Below are 23,622 nucleotides of genomic sequence, written 5' to 3'. Positions count from 1 at the left end.
ACTATAGCTGACAACTTTCTGCATCAGCCACGATCAGTGTTTGCACTGTCCAAATCTGTTTAACCCCTTAGATGCTGCTGTAAATAGTGACTACATCATTATATATGGTTAACAGAGTGTGGGGGCTTCCTCTTTATCCAAATTGGTGCCCTCAGATCATGATTTTGTGGTCCTGATGTTTGCCATGGCAATTCATGACCAAATAGCGGCCTTCGAGTCTGCCGGGTGTAGTAATCTGTTCAGAAGTTAGAGGCATTTAGGTGGTAAAAATACACATTTTCATTTCTGTCATACCACTTTGCATTCATTCCTGTAAAGCACCTGAAGGGTTAATAAACTACCTGACAGCAGTTTTTTATATGTCAGGGGGTGCTGTTTTTAAAATGGTATCACGTTTGGGGGTTTCCCAATATATGAGACCCCTAAAGTCACTTCAAACATGGATGAGTCCCTAAAAAATAAATTTAGTAAATTTCCTTGAAAAAATGAAAAATTGCTGCTACAATTTTAAACCTCCTAAAATGCTAAAAAAATAAAATATCATTTTACAAATGGTGCTGATGTAAAGCCGACATGTGGGAAATGTTATTTATTAATGTTTTGCTGTGGTATGACTATCTGGATTAAAGGGATAATCATTCAAATTTTGAAAATTGCTAATTTTTTAACATTTTTCTCACATTTTTGATATTTTTTAAAAATAAACACAAAACATATTGACCTAAATTTACCATTTTCATAAAGTATAATGTGTCACGAAAAAACAGTCTCAAAATCACTGGGATTTGTTGAAGCGTTGCAGAGTTATTACCACATAAAGTGACAATGGTCAGATTTCAAAAACTTGGCTCCGTCACTAAGGGGTTAATAATGAGATGATAGAATTATATCATGTTATGAAGGTGAATATGAATTCTACCAAATACAATTTTTAAAAGTTTTATAAAAAAAAATGTGTTTTATTGTATACATAAAAAATTTGTAATTTTGGTGTTTCAATTATTATTGCAATTTTTCTAATTCCTTATTTCAACATTATTAAGAAAAACAAAGTGAAAACACGGTACAAGCATTTATAAACATGATCAAGGAACTTTTAATGCACTAACCGCAAAAAAAAAAAAACAAGACAAAAAAACTTGCTGAAATACCTTATGCAATAAATATATCATATCTACATTATATGTTATTGAAACATACAGAGTTGACACTATGATTTTCAGTATTGTTAAATTACACAAATGTAACATGACATACATTTAATACTGCTCTTTAAAACACAGTTTAGAAATTATTCACGTCGTTCTCAAAAAGTTACATGATTGCATACTCGACTTCAGACATGGCTTGCAAAAGGTTACAACATCTCATTTACCATTGTGTTCCGGCAGCTTTTTAAAAAGAATTATTTCTACACAGAAAGAAAGAAGAGAAAAAAAAAGCCTGGGGGGAATGACTGAGGAGCGGGACCAACCTCATGACCCGGGTAGGATGGGCAAGATCAAAGGAAAAGCGTGAGCAGCAGCTGGCAGTTTGGCGCAAACCAGCAGAAGCACAGTCAGGTGAGCAGTGCTCTCCATCCCCTGAGTACCGACACCGTGACAGGCTGCTTTGGTTATTCTCCACCGTCTCCAGCAGGGCTGCTGAGGAAAGAGATACCGTGCACTCAGTGACTAAGAGTACCGCACACGAGCAGAGGGGAGAAGGCCGACCACCGGACAGAATCGTGCGGTCTTCCCCGCAAGTGACTTTGCGCCAGTTCCTGGTTGACATTGGAAGTGCCGCGGCCTTGCTTCAGCTGCACGTGTTTCTGGACTAGGGGCTCAGCTGAAGGTACCGGAGACTGACCATCATTTAAAGGACCCTATCTGAGGACATCTTCCCTGACGCTCCCGGTGCTACAACCCTTGCGTGATCACCTGCTGAGGAGAAGCCTAAAGAACACGATAAGTTTCTTAACTGGACTGCTATTGTTTTTTCTTCATTATTCTTAATAACTATACTTTAACTATTTACCTTCCTGTGAGGACTGAATACCCTGTTATATTAAATTGTTACATTTGGTTGATCCTTGCTCTGCCTCCTGTCTGTCACTGCATCCTGCAACCTGCTTACACATGCACTGCGCATGATCAAGCAACTTTCCTAGCTCTAGTGACCTGGATGTCATCAAGGCGACATCTGGCTACCATGGAAACGATCGAAAGCCCACTTCACACTGCTTGGTCTCCAATCCAAAGGCATAGGGGGTGTCATCCCTCTCCAGCCAGCTCCAGGAATGCTGCGATCACTGCATTTAGGGGATTAAAATGCCGGGATCGGTGCAGGACTGCTCCTGGCACATAGTGCCGGGTGTCAGACTCAGCGGACACCCAGGGGCAATTATACACGCACAGCCCGTAATAATTTGTCCCGCGTCAATAAGGCCCAAGGCATGTGAACGTATTATTACTTCCAATGTCGGAAAGGGGTTAAAAATGGAACATGTTAAAAGAATAAGACGCAATTGAAAAACAACCAAAAAATACTAATAACTAAAAGAAAAAAAATCATATATGCAAGAATGAATTGCACTCATAGTTTTTATTAACGCAATTCCTGTATAAGTAAGGATATCTAGAACAGTCGGGCCAGAAACTGCGGCCTTAAAAGGACTGTCTGCACAGAATAACTAACTTTTCAAATCAAGCACAGGCGCTCAGTGCTTCATGTGGCCAATCATTTAACTACACCTTCCGACCTGCTTGGTTTCCATCTGTCTCCACCCTTCTCTGCCTCTAGGAAACCAAAGAAGAAGTGGTGGAGATTGAGGGAAAACAAGCAAGTGGGAAGGTGTATTGAAATACCCGCTATGAAGCACCCAGCAGCGGGACTTACTATGCACAGTCATGCTCTGCTGAGAGAATCCCTTTTAAAACGAATAATGAAATAAGACTCAATTACACCTGTCTGAATGAGGCTTGAGCCACATTGAAATCTCATTTTGAGAACCATCCAAAAAATGGTCTTATGCAAGAGGGACAAAATACATGCACAGATCAGTCAAAACATTTACAAACACCTAGTATTTTATGGGCCCCATGTTAAATATTAAGTCATATCAAATTATTAGTTTTTAATACCAGTACATTGCTTGACTCATAGTAGAAGATTCTGCTGACATACATGTAATATTTCTGTATACTTAGCTTGGATAACGTCATACTGTAAGCTCAGAATTCCATAGATAGACTCATCAAAGGCTGAGTGGAATGTACATATATATCTATATCTATCTATCACTAGACTTGGGGGCTGCCACAGGGCCTCTTTGACACTTGGACTAAGGATATGGAGAAAAGATGGATGAGATACCGTCTTCAACTAATTTCATTGACTTACTATTAGTGTTGAGCATTCTGATACCGCAAGTATCGGGTATCGGCCGATATTTGCGGTATCGGAATTCCGATCCCGAGTTCCGATATTTTTGCGATATCGGGATCGGGATGAATATTCATGTGTAAAATAAAGAATAAAAATAAAAAATATGGGTATACTCACCCCTCCGGCGGACCCTGGAACTTAGCGGTGTAACCGGCAGCCCCCGTTCCTAAGAATGAGCGGGAGAAGGACCTTCGATGACGTCGCGGCTTGTGATTGGTCGCGTGACCGCTCATGTGACCGCTCACGCGACCAATCACAAGCCGTGACGTCATTGAAGGTCCTTCACCCGCTCATTCTTAGGAACGGGGGCTGCCGGTTGCAGCGGTTAGAACCAGGGCACGTCCGAGGGTGAGTATATCCCTATTTTTTTTTTTTATTCTTTATTTTACACATAAATATGGATCCCAGGGTCTGAAGGAGAGTTTCCTCTCCTTCAGACCCTGGGATCCATCAAGGATACATTCCGATATTTGTGTCCCATTGACTTGTATTGGTATCGGGTATCGGCGATATCCGATATTTTTCGGATATCGGCTGATACAATCCGATACTTTCAAATATCGGACGGTATCGCTCAACACTACTTACTATGGATAAATGTACTATTTTCTTGTAGCATCTACACATGTTCTATATTTTTCTTTAATTTTAGTTTACGAAGAGAATCCAAAATTTTTTTTATAAGAATTATCATAACATCCTCCTTGCTTGGTTTATCATGTATATATTTTACAGGTGGGCTAGTTTTGTTTATGTAAATGTTAAATAATTTATATGTATATGGTTCATGCATAGGTGTATTTTATGGATACAAATTATTTTTCAATAACAGATAATCATTGGTAATTGTATACATTTTCTAATAATCATCTAAAGCTCTAAATTGTTTTCCCTTTTTCTTGTACATGTGTGACTTCATTATAATTTGCATTTTTTGTCAACAAAATGGAAAAAAAAAATCACGATTTCCCTGTGTGTGTTTTTTTATGTCTAAGAAGATTTGTTTTCTCTGTAAAACATTTCCCACATTCTGAACATGAAAATGGCTTTTCCCCTGTGTGAATTTTCTTATGTCGACCAAGATCTGATTTCCCATTAAAACATTTCCCACATTCTGAACAAGAATATGGTTTCTCCTCTGTGTGAATTCTCTGATGTACAACAAGATGTGATTTCTCTATAAAACATTTCCCACATTCTGAACATAAAAATGGCTTTTCCCCTGTGTGAATTCTTTGATGTATAACAAGTTTGGACTTCTCGCTATAGCATTTCCCACATTCTGAACATGGAAATCCCTTCTCCCCTGTGTGACTTCTCTGATGTGTAACAAGATGTGATTTCTGATTAAAACATTTCCCACATTCTAAACATGAATATGGCTTCTCCCCTGTGTGAGTTCTCTGATGTGTAACTAGATGTGATTTCTGACTAAAACATTTCCCACATTCTGAACATGAAAAAGGCTTCTCCCCTGTGTGACTTCTCTGATGTGTAACAACATAGTTTTTCTCTGTAAAACATTTCCCACAGTCTGAGCATGAAAATGGTTTCTCCCCATTAAAAGCCATTTCATGTACAACAGTCCTTCTGTGACATATGTTTTGCATATTGGTCTTTGATGAAGAAGAAGAAAGGACCTGATGAAAATTATCAGATGACAGATTTTTTCTGAGAAGGTATTGAGGTGTATCTGAAATATCACCATATTCTTCACATATATCTGGTGCAATAACAAGATCATCTGCTGCAAAATCTGAAAATATCAGATGTCTTTCGGCGCTCCTGGTACAGTCATCTGCCAAGAATAAAACTGATTTTATTATTTTTCAATAACACTGCATTTAAATCCTATCAATATTATATACTTAAAAACATTTTCATACAAATTGTAATACTAATCAATTATCAGTTGACTAAGAAAGCTGACCACAAAGCTGGGACTATTAGATTATGACTTAAGGCCTACTAGGTTGCGCTGTTTCAATTTTTCACTTCTCTGTTGAAGTTGTCTTCTCTGTAAGTTGATATTTCACTTTGCCATTCATCAATCATTACCAGTTACATGTTCAATGGAGACTCAAAAATGGGCTTGTAAGTCAGTGCATCTGTGCTATTAGGTGGTGTCCGTCTTATGCCCTTCCTGACAGCTATATGTAGTCCAGCCTGGAGCAGAGCAGAGGGGAGGATTTAAAAGAAGTCATGGTTTTGGCAGCAGGTGAATGGTGTTGTTGTTTTTTTCATGTAAGTAAGTAGTGGATGCAAGTCCTTTATATTCTTTTATATACGATGGTGGCCAATGGAAAGAATACCATAATCGGTAGATTTTGCTCATGTAGTTTCACAAAACTGAAATAAAAAGTTACCAAAAAGTTGTCTATACCCAGAAATGGCACCAGTGAAAACTACAGCTTATCCTGTTGAAGTAACATTTTTAGAATTTCTACTTAATTTGTACATTCCGCTTCCAAAAAAATTGTCATACGTGATCAAAATATCATATGTACCAGAAAATGGCACCACTGACAACTACAACTTGTCATGCAAAAAATAATACTTCAGGGGATCATTTCTATACTATTTTAATGTTTAAAGATGTAACCCCCAGACAGAGTGCACTTCAGAATGTGAATCTCAATTGGACGACAAGTTCGTGTGTTTTTTATTTATACATTTAAAAACACTTTATTTTTTCATTGCATTGGGTTCATTTTTGGTCCCTGGGTCAGTTTTTAAAATTTGTGTGTCACCCAGGTTTTTTGTGTGCCCGAGCCTCTCATATCAACTTCTCAGTGAAGAATGGACAGCACTCAGATGACTACACTGATGACATCTTAGTGTTACCAGGTTTCTTCACAGACCCAATCATTAGAATGGGAAGTTTCATCTACAGAAAGTGAACTGTTCTCTTTTTTTGGCGGACAGTCTTAGGTTGTATTTACACTTGTGTTTGTCTGTTTCATTTTAGGACAAACTGGATTCATGTTAAAAACTGATCTGCTGTACAACCAATGCAAACAGAAGCGGAGAGGTCCCATTTATTATGGGGTCACTTTGGATTCTGTTATGTATCATTTTAAGAATGGAAAACAAAGTTCTGCATGAGCTTTTTTACCCTTCTAAAAATACAAATTAATATACAAAATATTACGCTTGTAGAGATGGATGAGAAATGTATTTTGTACATAACAGTGCAGCCTGTGTCTCAATAGTAATGTTTCTGCCTTCCATATCAGGGGTCCCGAGATTAAAAATTAAAATATCCACATAATTGTAAAATCAGTGACAAAAACTCTGTAACAAGCCCTAAAATATACACCACATAATTATACCATGCAGTGACTGAGAAGAACCTGTGGCTTCTCTGCATTTAGTGGTCACTACTCACCTGTGCAGTTATCTGTAGGAATCTCCTCCTTACACCGGTCTTCAGCCCTCACATATGTTTCTGTAGTATTAATATGGGGCAGATCTTTACCCTGAAATAAATATTGTAGTAGTCACAGAGAGATGGAAAAGTCACATTAACCCTTTTCTGGCATTAGTCGTACTATCCCGTCCATGTGCCCTGGGCCCATCTGGCCATGGACGGGATAGTACATCATCGCCGATTGGCTGCGCACACAAGTAGTGTGCGGCCGGGTGTCAGCTGATTCTCAGAGCTGACACCCGGCACTAAGTGCCAAGAGCAGTCACAGACTACTCCCGACATTTTAACTCCCGGAACACTGCGATCAAACATGATCGCAGTGTTCCAGAGCCGGCACACTCTGCCTTTGGATTGTAGACCCCGCAGCACACCGCGGGGTCCCGATCGCTGCCATGGAGACCCGATGTCTTCATGACAACATCCGGGTCTCCAGAGCTGAGAGATTTCCTGCAGTGATGACAGTTTCTATAGAATGCAGATGCTGTTTCATCTGCATGCTAAAGAAGCGATCAGCCTGCACAAAATGATTGTCCCATAGTGGGACAAACTGTAAAACTTAGAATGAAAAACAAAAAAAAATTAAATATAAAAAAATAAAAAAATCAATATTTATTCTATCAATAAATAAATATTTGAATGAAAAAAAAATCAAAACAATAAAAGTACACATATTTGGCATCCCTGCGTCTGTAATGACCCTACCTATAAAACTGTCCCCCTAGTTAACCCCTTTAGTGAACACCATAAAAAAATTAAAAAAACAAGGCAAAAAACGCTTTATCATCATACCGCCGAACAAAAAGTGGAATAACACGCGATCAAAAAGACGGATGTAAATAAACATGGTACTGCTGAAAACGTCATTTTGTCCCGCGAAAAACATGCCCCCATACAGATCCATCAGGGGAAAAATAAAAAAGTTATAGCCTCCAGAATGAAGCGCTGCAAAATAATTTTTTCTCTATAAAATAGTTTTTATTGTATAAAAGCGCTAAAACATAAAAAAAATATAAATGAGGTATCGCTGTAATCGTACTGACCCGAAGAATAAACATGCTTTATCAATTTTACCACACACGGAATGGTATAAACGCCCCCCCAAAGAAATTCATGATTTGCTGGTTTTTGTTTATTCTGCCTCACAAAAATCAGAATAAAAAGAGATTTAAAAAAATCTTGTGCCAGAAAATGGTCCAATAAAAACGTCAACTCATCCGTCAAAGAATAAGGCTAGGGTCACATTGCGTTAGTGCAATCCGTTTAGCGCTAGCGCTAGCGGATTGCGCTAACGCAATGTTTTTTATGGGGCCGCGTTCGGGGTCGCGGTAACGTCCCCGCTCTCGCAGATCCCCGATCTGCGAGAGCGGGGAACGGACCGCGGGCGCGCCTCGGACGCTGCAAGCAGCGTCCGCGGCGCGCCAGGAATCTCCGGCGCGTCGCTAGCACGTGCCGAACATGGCACGCGCTAGTGTAGCGCGTTCCCATTAGCGTGAATGGGCGCGTTAACGGCCGCGTTGCACGGCGTTAATTTCGCCGTGCAACGCTGTCCGTTTAACGCGGTCCCATAATGCAATGGGAACCCAGCCTAAGACCTCACATGACTCTGTGGGCAAAAATATTGAAAGATTATGACATGCCGATCACGGGCAGAGCAGGGGAGAATGATGACAACAGGGTTCAGCACCCGACGCCGGGGAACAGCGCTTACTGTAAAGCTTCTTCCCCGGCGCCGATGCGTGTCACATGAATGATCTCCCCCACCTCATTGTAGATTGTACGCTCTCACAAGCAGGGTCGTCTTATTGTGCTTTAATTATTGTATTGTTAACGTTGTTACTTATGACTTGTGTTTGAAACTGTTAAACTGTAAAGCGTTGCGGAATATGTTGGCGCTATATAAATAGCGATTATTATTATTATTATTTATTATAATGATATCCATGTGTCTTATGCGTATGCACATGTGCTGGATGTTTTTTGGCCCGTGCTGACATTAAAAAACGGAAATGTCAGCTTTTTTGCCCGCGGACAGACAGTCTGTGGAAACACATTGACGTGCACAGACCCATTCACTTGAATAGGCCAATAGCGCTCCGTTCCTCCCCGGTGTCTCTGTATGGCTGCCCAATGGTATAACATTTTGTGAAACATCCATGGTGTCAATATGATCACTGCACCCTTAGATTAATTCATTGAGAGGTGTAATTCATAAAATGGGGTCACTTATGGGGGGTTCTGCTGTTCTGGCACCTCATGGACTCTCCCAGTGGGTCATGGCACCTGCAGACCATAACAGTAAAATCTGGCGTGCCTTCCCTTCTGAGCTCTGCCATGTTCCCAAACTGGTTTACCCCCACATAGGGGGTATCAGCGTACTCAGGACAAATTGCGCAATAACTCTTGGTGTCCATTTTCTTCTGTTACCCTTGGGAAAATAAAAAACTGGGGGAGAAAAGATCATTTTTGTGAAAAAAATCAGATTTTTTACGGCTCTATATTATAAACATCTGTGAAGCACTTGAGGGTTCAAAGTGCTCACCACACACCTAGATAAGTTTCTTGGGGGGTCTAGTTTCCACAATGGGGTCATTTGTGGGGGGTTTCCACTGTTTAGGCACATCAGGGGCTCTCCAAACGTGACATGGCATCAGATCTCAATTCCAGCCAATTTTGCATTGAAAAAGTCAAACGGCGCTCCTTCCCTTCACATATGGGGTATCAGCATACTCAGGACAAATTGCACAATACACAATAACCTTTGGGGTTCTGTTACCCTTGGGAAAATTAAAAATGGGGTGAAAAGATCATTTTTGTGGAAAAAATATGATTTTTTTTTATTTTACGGCTCTACGTTATAAATGTCTGTGAGCCCTCGGGGGTTCAAAGTGCTCACCACACATTGAGATAAGTTCCTTGGAGGGCTTAGTTTCCAAAATTGTGTCAATTGTGGTGGGTTTCCACTGTTTAGGCACATCAGGGGCTCTCAAAACGTGACATGGCGTCTGATCCTAATTCTAGCCAATTTTGCATTGAAAAGTCAAACGGCGCTCCTTCCCTTCCGAGCTCTGCCATGCGCCCAAACAGTGGTTTACCCCCACATACGGGGTATCAGCGTACTCAAGACTAATTTAACTTTTGGGGTCCAATTTCTCCTGTTATCCTTGGGAAAATAAAAAAAATTGGATCTGAAATATTTTTTGTGTGAAAAAAGTTAAATTTTTTTAAAACATTTCAAAAATTCCTGTGAAGCACCAGAAGGGTTAATAAACTTCTTGAATGTGGTTTTGAGAACTTTGAGGGGTGAAGTATTTAGAATGGTGTCACTTTTGGGTATTTTCTATCATATAGACCCCTCAAACTTCAAATGTGATGTGGTCCCTACAAAAAAATGGCGTTGTAAAAATGAGAAATTGCTGGTCACCTTTTAACCCTTATAACTCCCTAACAAACAAAAAATTTTGGTTCCAAAATTGTGCTGATGTAAAGTAGACATGTGTGAAATGTTCCTTTACAAAGTATTTTGTGTGACATATCTCTGTGATTTAAGTGCATGAAAATTCAAATTTGGTAAATTGCGAAATTTTCAAAATTTTCCCGAAATTTCATTTTTTTTTCACAAATAAATGCAAGTCATATCAAAGAAATTTTACCACTATCATGAAGTACAATATGTCATGAGAAAACAAAGTCAGAGTCACCGGGATCCATGGAAGCGTTCCAGAGTTATTACCTCATAAAGGGACAGTGGTCAGAATTGTAAAAATTAGCCTGGTCATTATCATGCAAACCACCCTTGGGGGTAAAGGGGTTAACTGATTTCATTCATGAAACCGAAAGGATAATAAATGAACATGGTTACCAAAAATGACACCTCTGTATTTGGCTTTCATCCTGCCCTAGACACTAAGTGGTTAGGCCAGATTCACATTTGCGTATGTGTGCGCAGCGTTTGACCGCATAGATCTGCTTGCATTAAAATACCCAGCTCCCTCGGCGCCTCCATCCTCTCAGCGTCGCAGCTTTTCCTGTATGAGCGGTCACGTGGTGCCGCTTATTACAGTAATGAATATGCGGCTCCACCCCTATGGGAGGTGGAGCCGCATATTCATCACTGTAATGTGCGGCACCACGTGACCGCTCATACAGGACAAGCAGCGACGCTGAGAGGATGGAGGCGCCGAGGGAGCTGGGTAAGTATTTTAATGCCAGCGGGCGGGCGCACAGGGGGTGGGAGGGGGCAGATTACCGGCAACTTTATTTTAAAAACAAAAAAAAAAGATTATTCATTCCTTCTTTCCAGCGAACGCTGCTGGGAAGAAGGGATGAATTCCGGCTTCAGCACCACGGGGGGGCTTACAGTAGCGCTGCCTCCTGCACGGCACACGAACAACATTCATTTGCGGTACGTGTTTTACACGGACCCATTAACTTTAATGGGTCCATGTGATCCGTGCGCTCCCACGAACACTGACATGTCTCCGTGTTTTCCAAACGGACACACGGTCCGTGAAAACACGCTGACATGTGCAGAGACACATTGATTTTAATGTGTCTACGTGAGTCAGTGTCTCCGGTACGTGAGGAAACTGTCACCTCACGTACTGGAGCCACTGACGTGTGAAACCGGCCTTACACCAGGTACCTTATAGGTGACATCTACTCTGAAGATGTTTTCATTACTTTCATAGTCATCTGGTCCTGAAACCATAATGACTTTTCAAATCCATATCTTGTCAGTGCAGACTTTCCTCTTCTCTTGTCCGTGAGCTGTGCCCCTGAATAAATAATTGACCCTCACTTTGCTCTTTGCACAAATAATTACCCCCATTATGTCCCTCTTATAGTTAATGGACTCCACACTAGACTCTCCTATAAAAAGAAAAAAAATTCACACCACACCTCCCCCAATGACTACAACACTGCCTTTTTATAAACTGTAACCGTTACACTGTCCTCTCTCATGGATTACACCTACCACACCTTCCTTACTTATGAGCTATGATCTCCACACTATCCATGTTGTCCCCTCTTCAACTTTTTACCCTCACGCTACCCCTTCTTCAAATTGACGAACCTCTTTGCACTGCCCCGACTAGTCAACACTTGTGGGTCCTTTTATCATAGAATAAACAGCTACCATGAAGAGATGAACTTGGTTGGCCTTAATACTCATGTAAGCTCTAGTGTTCAAACCTCCATCTACAGATATCAGATGTACCAGGATGCCAAAAAACATTCCCATATTATTAATTCACCTCCAACAGCCTGAACTGTTGATGTTGGATGTTTTTCCTTGATCACAAACATTCTTAGTATAGGCTTGATACCATTGAAAGGAAAATCCCCACAAGTCTGGTAGTTTTTTAACCCCTTCATGACCCAGCCTATTTTGACCTTAAAGACCTTGCCATTTTTTGCAATTCTGACCAGTGTCCCTTTATGAGGTAATAACTCGGGAACGTTTCAATGGATCCTTGCGATTCTGAGAACGTTTTCTCGTGACATATTGGGCTTCATGTTAGTGGTAAATTTAGGTCAATAAATTCTGTGTTTATTTGTGATAAAAACGGAAATTTGGCGAAAATTTTGAAAATTTTGCAATTTTCACATTTTGAATTTTTATTCTGTTAAACCAGAGAGTTATGTGACACAAAATAGTTAATAAATAACATTTCCCACACGTCTAATTTACATCAGCACAATTTTGGAAACAAAATTTTTTTTTGCTAGGAAGTTATAAGGGTTAAAATTTGACCAGCGATTTCTCATTTTTACAACGAAATTTACAAAACCATTTTTTTAGGGACCACCTCACATTTGAAGTCAGTTTGAGGGGTCTATATGGCTGAAAATACCCAAAAGTGACACCATTCTAAAAACTGCACCCCTCAAGGTGCACAAAACCACATTCCAGAAGTTTATTAACCCTTCAGGTGCTTCACAGCAGCAGAAGCAACATGGAAGGAAAAAATGAACATTTAACTTTTTAGTCACAAAAATGATCTTTCAGCAACAATTTTTTTATTTTCCCAATGCTAAAAGGAGAAACTGAACCACGAAAGTTGTCCAATTTGTCCTGAGTACGCTGATACCTCATATGTGGGGGTAAACCACTGTTTGGGCGCACGGCAGGGCTTGGAAGGGAAGGAGCGCCATTTGACTTTTTTAATGAAAAATTGGCTGCACTCTTTAGCGGACACCATGTCACATTTGGAGAGCCCCCGTGTGCCTAAAAATTGGAGCTCCCCCACAAGTTACCCCATTTTGGAAACTAGACGCCCCAAGGAACTTATCTAGATGCATAGTGAGCACTTTAAAGCCCCAGGTGCTTCACAAATTGATCCGTAAAAATGAAAAAGTACTTTTTTTTCACAAAAAAATTCTTTTAGCCTAAATTTTTTCATTTTCACATGGGCAACAGGATAAAATGGATCCTAAAATTTGTTGGGCAATTTCTCCTGAGTACACCGATACCTCACATGTGGGGGTAAACCACTGTTTGGGCACATGGTAAGGCTCGGGAGCGAAGGAGCGCCATTTGACTTTTTGAATGAAAAATTATCTCCATCGTTAGCGGACACCATGTCTCGTTTGGAGAGACCCTGTGTGCCTAAACATTGGAGCTCCCCCACAAGTGACCCCATTTTGGAAACTGGACCCCCCAAGGAACTTATCTAGATGCCTAGTGAGCACTTTAAACCCTCAGGTGCTTCACAAATGGATCCGTAAAAATGAAAAAGTACTTTTTTTTTTTCACAAAAAATTTATTTTCGCCTCAATTTTTTCATTTTCACATGGGCAATAGGATTAAATAGATCCTAAAATTTGTTGGGCAATTTCTCCCGAGTACGCGGATACCTCATATGTGGGGGTAAACCACTTTTTCGGCGCACGGCAGGGCTCAGAATGGAAGGCACGCCATTTGGCTTTTTAAATGTAAAATTAGTTCCAATCATTAGCGGACACCATGTCGCGTTTGGAGAGCCCCTGTGTGCCTAAACATTGGAGATCCCTCACAAATTACCCCATTTTGGAAACTAGACCCCCAAAGGAACTAATCTAGACGTGAGGTGAGCACTTTGAACCCTCAAGTGCTTCACAGAAGTTTATAACGCAGAGCCATGAAAAAAAAAAAATTTCTTTTCTCAAAAATGATTTTTTTAGCCGGAAATTTTTTATTTTCCCAAGGGTAACAGGAGAAATTTGACCCCAAAAGTTGTTGTCCAGTTTCTTCTGAGTACGCTGATACCCCATATGTGGGGGTAAACCACTGTTTGGGCACACGTCGGGGCTCAGAAGGGAAGTAGTGACTTTTGAAATGCAACTTTGATGGAATGGTCTGCGGACATCACGTTGCGTTTGCAGAGCCCCTGGTGTGCCTAAACAGTAGAAACCACCCACAAGTGACCCTATTTTGTAAACTAGACCCCCCATGGAACTTATCTAGATATGTGGTAAGCACTTTGAACCCCCAAATGCTTCACAAACGTTTACAACGCAGAGCCGTGAAAATAAAATATCATTTTACTTTCCTCAAAAATGATGTTTTAGCAAGCAATTTTTTATTTTCTCAAGGGTAACAGGAGAAATTGGACCCCAGTAATTGTTGCGCAGTTTGTCCTGAGTATGCTGGTACCCCATATGTGGGGGTAAACCACTGTTTGGGCACACGTCGGGGCTCGGAAGTGAGGGAGCACCATTTGACTTTTTGAATACAAGATTGGCTGGAATCAATGGTGGCGCCATGTTGTGTTTGGAGACCCCCTGATATGCCTAAACAGTGGAAACCCCTCAATTCTAACTCCAACACACCCCTAACCCTTATCCCAACTGTAGCCGTAACCTTAATCACAACCCTAACCCCAACACACCCCTAACCACAACCCTAACCCCAACGCACCCCTAACCCTAACCACAACCCTAATTCTAACCCTAAGGCTATGTGCCCACGTTGCGGATTCGTGTGAGATTTTTCAGCACCATTTTTGAAAAATCCGCGGGTAAAAGGCACTGCCAGTGTTTTTTGTGCGGATTTCACCTGCGGATTACTATTGAGGAACAGGTGTAAAACGCTGCGGAATCTGCACAAAGAATTGACATGCTGCGGAAAATACAACGCAGCGTTTCCGCGTGGTATTTTCCGCACCATGGGCACAGCGGATTTGGTTTTCCATATGTTTACATGGTACTGTAAGCCTGATGGAACTCTGCTGCGGATCCGCAGCGGCCAATCCGCTGCGGATCCGCAGCCAAATCCGCACCGTGTGCACATAGCCTAATTCTAAAGGTATGTGCACACGCTGCGGAAAACGCTGCGGATCCGCAGCAGTTTCCCATGAGTTTACAGTTCAATGTAAACCTATGGGAAACAAAAATCGCTGTACACATGCTGCAGAAAAACTGCACGGAAACGCAGGGGTTTACATTCCGCAGCATGTCACTTCTTTCTGCGGATTCCGCAGCGGTTTTACAACTGCTCCAATAGAAAATCGCAGTTGTAAAACCGCAGTGAAATGCGCAGAAAAACTGCGGTAAATCCGCGATAAATCCACAGCGATAAATCCACATAAACCCTAACCCTAGTTCTAACTCCAACCTTAGTGGGGGAAAAAAAAAATTCTTTATTTTATTATTGTCCCTACCTATGGGGGTGACAAAGGGGGAGGGGGTCATTTACTGTTTTTTTTTATTTTGATCACTGTGAGGTTTTATCACAATGATCAAAATTCACTCTGGAACGAATCTGCCGGCCGGCAGATTCGGCGGGCGCACTGCGCATGCGCCCGCCATTTCGGAAGATGGCGGCGCCCAGGAAAGAAGACGGACGGACCCCGGGAGGCTAGGTAAGTATAAGGGGGGGGACATCAGGGCATGGGGGGGGCGTCGGAGCACGGAGGGGAGGGATCGGAGCATGGGGGGGGTGGATCGGTGTGCAGGCGGGTGGATCGGTGTGCGGGCGGGTGGATCGGTGTGCGGGGGGGTGGATTGCAGTGCAGGGTGGGTGGATCGGAGTGCAGGGGGGTGGGATTGGAGCACGGGGGGAGCGGACAGGAGGACGGGGGAGCGGACAGGAGGACGGAGGGGAGCGGACCACAGATCGGAGGGCTGGGGGGGCGATCGGTGGGGTGGGGGCACAAAAGTGTTTCCAGCCATGGCCGATGATATTACAGCATCGGCCATGGCTGGATTGTAATATTTCACCAGTTTTTTAGGTGAAATATTACAAATCGCTCTGATTGGCAGTTTCACTTTCAACAGCCAATCAGAGCGATCGTAGCCACGGGGGGTGAAGCCACCCCCCTGGGCTAAAGTACAACTCCTCCTGTCCCTGCACGCCGGGTGAAATTACAGTTAACCCTTTCACCCGGCCTGCAGGAACGCGATTCCGCCATGACGCATACGCTGCGTCATGGGTCGGAATGGCACCGACTTTCATGACGCAGCGTATGCGTCAAAGGTCGGGAAGAGGTTAAATACTGGTCCATGTTAATGTAGCACAGACGCCCGTGTTTGAAGTCACTGAGAACACTCAATCGTCAAATTTTAATGTGGATTCTGACTTATAGCTCATCACTTCATTTTCTACTGCACTTTGTGGTCAAGGAACTTACCCCCTACATTAAGGCTATGTGCACACGTTGCAGAATTGCCGCGAGAATTCTGCAACTCATTGCCGCGTGAAATATGCATGTAGAATTGGCATGCGTATTCCCGCTAAACTCTAGCATTTTGCAAGCGTAATTAGCTTGCAGAATGCCAGCGTTTTCCAAGCGATCTGTAGCATCGCTTGGAAAACTGATTGACAGGTTGGTCACACTTGTCAAACATAGTGTTTGACAAGTGTGACCAACTTTTTAATATTGATGCTGCCTATGCAGCATTAATAGTAAATAGATAAAATGCTAAAAATAATTAAAAAAAAAAAAAAAATTGTGATGATATTCTCACCTTCTGGCGTCCCCCACAGCCTTCCCGCTCCTCGCGATGCTCCCGGCAGCTCCCATTCCCAGTAATGCCTCGCGGCAATGACCCCAGATGACATAGCGGTTTCGCGAGTCCGCTACGTCATCACAGGTCATTGTCGCAAGGTATTACTGGGAATGGGAGCATCGTGAGGAACGGGAAGGCTGCGGGGGACGCCGGAAGGTGAGAATTCTTTTTTTTTAACAGGTATATGGCTCCCAGGGCCTGGAGGAGAGTCTCCTCTCCTCCACCCTGTGTACCAACCGCACATGATCCGCTTACTTCCCGCATGGTGGGCATAGCCCCATGCGGGAAGTAAGCGGATCAATGCATTCCAATGTGTGCGGAATCCCCGCGATTCCGCACAATGAATGAACATGCTGCATTTTTTTCCGGAATGCAATTCCGCCGTGGGAAAAAAGCAGCATGTGCACAAAAAATACGGAATGCATTTAAAATGATGGGATGCTTATGTAAGCGTTTTTTTAGCGTTTTTGGGGCGGAAAACGGCCGAAAAAACGCTAAAAATCCTGAACGTGTGCACATAGCCTAAAACTTCAACCATAAAAGTGCCAGTGTTTCTAATACATTGTACATTGGCCATTCAGTTTGCAATGCTGGTGGATAAAACCAGGATGAACACAAGACCTACACAGCCTTCAACACATCATAGGGGGAATTCATGACATCTTCTCTCCATCTACCTGATGATCCTGTGAAACATTAGGATTTTCTTGCTTCCAGTCTTGAGGAAGAAGAGGACGGGGACATCTCTCTGGTGTTGTCCTTTTACTGGATAAAACTGGAGGAAACACATACAGGGACTGAATTCATTCTATAGATCCAGGTAATTATAGGCCGTGTGTATTTAGTCCTATTACCTGGTGATGTGAGGGGCTGGGGAACCTCCATCATGACTTCCTTGTACAGATCTTTGTGTCCTTCTAAATACTCCCACTCCTCCATGGAGAAATGGACGGTGACATCCTGACACCTTATAGGAACCTGACACATACAATGATACCGTCATCCCCCGATCCCTCCATAGTGTTACTGTATAATGTCCCAGCATTCCCAGCAGTGTCACCTCTCCAGTCAGCAGCTCAATCATCTTGTAGGTGAGTTCTAGGATCTTCTGCTCATTGATGTCCTCATGTGTCAGGGGGTGAGGTGGAGGCCCCGTGATTGGGCTCAGGGGTCTTCCCCATCCCTCAGACACAGGGGCCTGACAGCGCTCACTAGAGGTCTTCTTCACTACTGTGTAATCCTGGTTATGGAGAGACACATTAATAAATCTCACTACAGACATTCCCAGAGTCCTCACCTCTCCAGTTCTGTCCATCTGTTATTCCCATAGATAAGAATGATGTAATGTGACGTCATCAGAATCTCTCACCTCTCCAGTAAGCCGGAAGAGGATCTCTAGGGTGAGGTGTAATATCCTCTCCGCCATCTTGTCCCGGTCCCTATCCATCCTTGTAGGGTCACTCAGGAGAATTCTCTTATATAGAAGATCTCCACTGAGAGGATCCGATATTGTAGGGACCTGAATGGGGAGAAGATGACGATGTAACATCATAAAGATCCCATGTAAGAAATCTCCGGAGCTGTTACCGGCGTCACATGATCACTACATCCAGTCATGGCCCCGTCCTGCCCCCTGTATAACACACAGTCTCATTATAGTCACATACAGAGATTTATCACAGGCTCAGCACTGAGGGGGTTAATGTCCCCTGCGACCAGGAATGGGGAATCTCCAGCACCTACCTCCACCTGCAGAGCCGCACACCACATATATGGCTGTTCTGTGCGCACAGGACCTGTGATGAGGTCACATGAGGGGAGGAGTCAGGGGTCACATGATCAGGGGCCTCAGTGTATGCAGGACTCTGCTGTGCTGGTTGTCATGGTGCTCGATGAGGTGAAGTTTATGTGTGGGGTCAGGAGGATGTAGCAGAACCATGATTGGACTGGCCCAGCTGGATACCATTGTAGTCCTTGGCAGGCCCCCAAGCAGGACGTAGAGGGGGTCCTCTGGTTTCAACGTAATGTGCATCCGAGGACACACAATCAGTTGAAATGTATTGCCTCACCACAATAATTAACAAGGCCAGTAGTTGATTTGAGTGTGCCTGTGGCAGATGGTGCATGACAGTGACATTACCTGCAATGGGCTCACTCAAGTCAACCGCCGGCCTCTGCTAGGTCAGTGGCCATTTTGCCATAAGTGTGCCCTATCTGCAAGCATACAATACCACGCGGCATGGGAGCACATGCAGGTAAGAGGAATCTTTATTTCTTCTGTGAATGCGGCATGATGCTGATGTCAGGCCAAGGGACATGGGGGGACAGCCAGACCAAGGAACATGGGGGGACAGCCAGACCAAGGGACATATGGGGGGACAGCCAGGCCAAGGGACATATGGGGGCCCAGCAAGACTAACGGACATATGGGGGGCCAGCCAAGCCAAGGGACTAATGGGGGCCAGCCAAGCTAAGGGACATGGGTCAACCAGGCCAAAGGACATGGGGGGGCAGCCAGGCCAAGGGATATATGGGGAGCCAACAAGGCCAAATGACATACGGGGCAGCCAGGACAAGAGACATATGGGGGGGGGGTAGCCAGGCCAAGGGACATATGGGGGGCCAGCCAGGCCAAGGGACATATGGAATACCAGCCAGGCCAAGGGACATAAGGGGTGGCAGCAAGGACAAGGAACTTTAGGGCCCAATATGGTGAAAGTTATTAAATAAAGGGGGCAAGGATAAGGGACTTATTTACTATATGGGGGTCAGAATGAGGAACATACATTATTAGCTTATGGTAGCAAGTGGGGGACATAATTACTGTAGGGGCAATTAGGGGACATTATTATTGCTGTAATATAATTTACTTTTTAGAAGACTTTTCAATGCAAGGGAACAAAAAGGGAGGCCTTGTTACTGTGCAGGGCGGTGCTATATTGCTTTTTTTCTTCATCTGGCATTAGCCATAAATGACTGTGTTATCCTCTGCAGAGACAAGTCTCAGCAAGAAGAAGTGACTTCCCCTAGAGATGTTACTGGTGAGTTAGTGCATCACGTGTACACACACACTATAACATGCACAGAAGCTGACACAAATGGGTTTGAATGGCTACTAAAGGTAATATCCTCACCTGTGATCTGTTTACTTGTAATCAGTGTGTGTGCATAAAAGCTGAGTGAGTTTCTTGGATCTAGACAGACTCTTGCATCTCTCATCCAGCCACTGACGTTTCTGGATTGTGAGTCACAGAAAGCAAAAGAATTGTCAATGGATCTATGGGAAAAGGTAGTTGAACTGTATAAAACAAGAAAGGGATACAAAAAGATATCTAAGAAATTGATAATGCCAGTCAGCAGCGTTCAAACTGTGATTAACAAATAGAAAATCAGGGGCTCTGTAAAAATAAAACCACGGTCAGGTAGACCAACATAAATATCGTCCACAACTGCCAGGAAAATTGTTAGGGATGCAAACAAAAACCCACCAATAACATCAGCTGAAATATAGGACTTTCTGAAAACTAGTGGTGTGGCTGTTTCAAGATGCAAAATAAGGAGGCACTTGAAGAAAAATGAGCTGCATGGTTGAGTCATCAGAAAAAAACAATTACTGCACAAATGCCACAAAGTATCTCACCTACAATACACAAAACAGCACAGAGACAAGCCTCAAAACTTTTGGAACAAGGTAATTTGGAGTTATCAAACCAAAATTGAACTTTTTGGCAGGACCGGCTCCAGGTTTTCATGGGCCCTGGGCGAAAGAGTCCCGGTGGGCCCCTTTAACATATACCACAATTCATAATGCACAGATACGGCAGAGAAATATAGGTATAGTACAATGCCAAAGATTTCACTTACTTCTTACATTACATGAGTGATATCTATTGCGCATTCTACATTAGCTCAGAAACCAGACAGTATAGTCCTCTATACAGAATAATGAGCCCCATATATTGCTCCAAACAGAATAATTAGCCCAATATATTGCCCCATACAGTATAATGGCCCCATATAGTGCTCCATACAGTATAATTGGCACCACATAGTCCTCTATACAGAATAATGAGCCTCATATATTGCTCCAAACAGAATAATGAGCCCAATATTATGCTCTATACAGAATAATCAGCCTCATATAATGCTCCATACAGTATAATGGGCACCACAGAGTGCTCCATACAGAATGAGCCGCATATATTGCTCCATACGGAATTGACCCCATATAATGCTCCATACAGTATAGTGAACCACATATAATTTTCCATACAGTATATGATGGGCCCCATCTATTGCTCCATATATAATTGGCCTCATATAATGCTCCATACAGTATATGATTGGCCCCATACAGTATACTGAGTCCCATTTATTGCTCCATACAGAATGGGAACCATATGATGCTCCATACAGAATGGGCCATTATAATACTCCTTACAGAATGGGTCCCATATAATGCTCCAAAAATAATTGGCCCCATAAGGTGCTCCATGTATAATGGGCCCCATATAATGCTCCATATATAATTGGCCATATAAAATGCTCCATATATAATTAGTCCCATAAGATGCTTCATATATTATTGGCCCCATATACTGCTCCATATGTAATTGGCCCCATATACTGCTCCATATTGAATTGGCCCCATAAGATGCTCCCTATAGAATTGGCTTCATAAGATGCTCCCTATATTACTGGCCCCATAAGATGCTCCAAATAGAATTAGCCCCATATAATGCTACATATATTGCTCCAAATATAAAAAAAAATGAAATACTCACCTCTCATTGCTTGACGCTGCTCTGCTCTGGACTCCTCACCGTCGGTGTCTTCCTGCTCTCTGTGCTGTGACTGCTCAGACAGAGGGCACGCACTGGTAATGTCATCGCGCCCTCTGACCTGAACGTCACAGTCAGAGGATGGAAGATGCTGCAGCGCTGGAACCGGGGGGGAAGGATCGCAAGTGCCGAGGCCTGGAGCAGGCGGGGGTCCACTCGGGGCCGGCACTATAGCGCGCCAGTGTCCCCGACAGCAAGTGGGTTCCCTGCCTGCTCAGGGCCCCGACACTTGCCCGGGTGCTGACGCCGGCCCTGCTTTTTGGCCTCAACCATAAACGTTACATTTGGAGAGAGGTCAACAAGGCCTATGATGAAAGGAACACCATTCCTACTGTAAAGTACGGAGGTGGATAGCTGATGCTTTGGGGATGTGTGAGCTACAAACTTGGTCAAAGTTGAAGGAAAGATGATTGCAGCTCGTTATCAGCAAATATAAATTTGCACTCATGAGCCCGGAAGCTGCACATGGGATGTACTTGGATGTTCCAACATGACAACAATACAAAACACAAGGCCAAGTCGACATGTCATTGGCTACAGCAGAACAAAGTGAAGGTTCTGGAGTGGCCATCTCAGTCTCCTGACCTCAATATTATTGAGCCACTCTGGGGAGATCTCAAGTGCACAGTTCATGCTAGACAGCCCAGGAATTTACAGGAACTGGAGGCTTTTTGCCAAGAAGAACCTCATCCAAAACTACCACAAAAGACTTTAAGCTGTCATTGATGTTACAGGGGGCAATACACGGTATTAAGAAATGAGGTATGAAAATTTTTGTTTTGATCAGGGTCATTTGGATGTTTTGGGTTGTCATTATGATTTAAAAAGAGAAAACACAGTAGTTTGACAATAAATGGCTTCATCCAACCACTAACCATGAGTGCAAAAAAAGTATTGGTTTTATCATTCATATTCTCTGAAAAAAGGCCAAGAAAGCAAAAATTCTGCCTGTGTATGTAAACTTTTGAGCACAATTGTATATGCAGATTTCCTGTGTATAATTTAACTGGTGATGACACTATTACCTCTACACTGACACTATATAATAATAATAATAATTTTTATTTATATAGCGCCAACATATTCCGCAGCGCTTTACAAATTATAGAGGGGACTTGTACAGACAATAGACATTACAGCATAACAGAAATACAGTTCAAAACAGATACCAGGAGGAATGAGGGCCCTGCTCGCAAGCTTACAGACTATGAGGAAAAGGGGAGACACGAGAGGTGGATGGTAACAATTGCTTTAGTTATTCGGACCAGCCATAGTGTAAGGCTCGGGTGTTCATGTAAAGCTGCATGAACCAGTTAACTGCCTAAGTATGTAGCAGCACAGACACAGAGGCTATTAACTGCATAAAGTGTATGAGAACATGATGCGAGGAACCTGTTTTTTTTTATTTTTTTTTTATATATAAATAGGCCACCCAGGGATCGTTAGGTTAATGCATTGATGCGGTAGGCCAGTCTGAACAAGTGAGTTTTTAGGGTACGCTTAAAACTGTGGGGATTAATCGTATTAACCTAGGTAGTGCATTCCAAAGAATCGGCGCAGCACGTGTAAAGTCTTGGAGACGGGAGTGGGAGGTTCTGATTATTGAGGATGCTAACCTGAGGTCATTAGCGGAGCGGAGGGCACGGGAAGGGTGGTAGACTGAGACCAGAGAGGAGATGTAGGGTGGTGCAGAGCCATGGAGAGCTTTGTGGATGAGGGTAGTAGTTTTGTACTGGATTCTGGAGTGGATGGGTAACCAGTGTAATGACTGGCACAGGGTAGACTCCACAGAATAGTAGTCCAGCCGCACCCTAAACATGTGCTATCTTTATGGATAATATGGTGCACGTCCTTACCAGGGGATCCATCCCGGTATCCAAATCCAAGTCCAAATGTAAAAAAGAGGGACAGCACCACAGCAGTTGTGAAAAAAGA

At 42.9% G+C, this 23,622-nt stretch overlaps 1 protein-coding gene across 1 annotated transcript; it reads right to left on the bottom strand.

Annotated features, from left to right (window-relative positions):
* Positions 1-3,885: 3,885 nt before the first annotated feature.
* LOC138667045 (zinc finger protein OZF-like) lies at positions 3,886-17,820 on the bottom strand. Its single transcript, XM_069755298.1, has 4 exons — positions 17,701-17,820; positions 17,524-17,621; positions 6,815-6,905; positions 3,886-5,224 (listed from the first exon to the last, which is right to left on the bottom strand). Exons 1-4 carry the CDS (start codon positions 17,783-17,785, stop codon positions 4,386-4,388), a joined length of 1,113 nt encoding a protein of 370 aa, XP_069611399.1. The 5' UTR covers positions 17,786-17,820; the 3' UTR covers positions 3,886-4,385.
* Positions 17,821-23,622: the final 5,802 nt, after the last annotated feature.

The sequence above is a fragment of the Ranitomeya imitator genome, chromosome 2 (assembly GCF_032444005.1).
Source record: "Ranitomeya imitator isolate aRanImi1 chromosome 2, aRanImi1.pri, whole genome shotgun sequence".
Classification (NCBI taxonomy): domain Eukaryota; kingdom Metazoa; phylum Chordata; class Amphibia; order Anura; family Dendrobatidae; genus Ranitomeya; species Ranitomeya imitator.
This window is presented reverse-complemented; position numbering and strand designations above follow the sequence as displayed.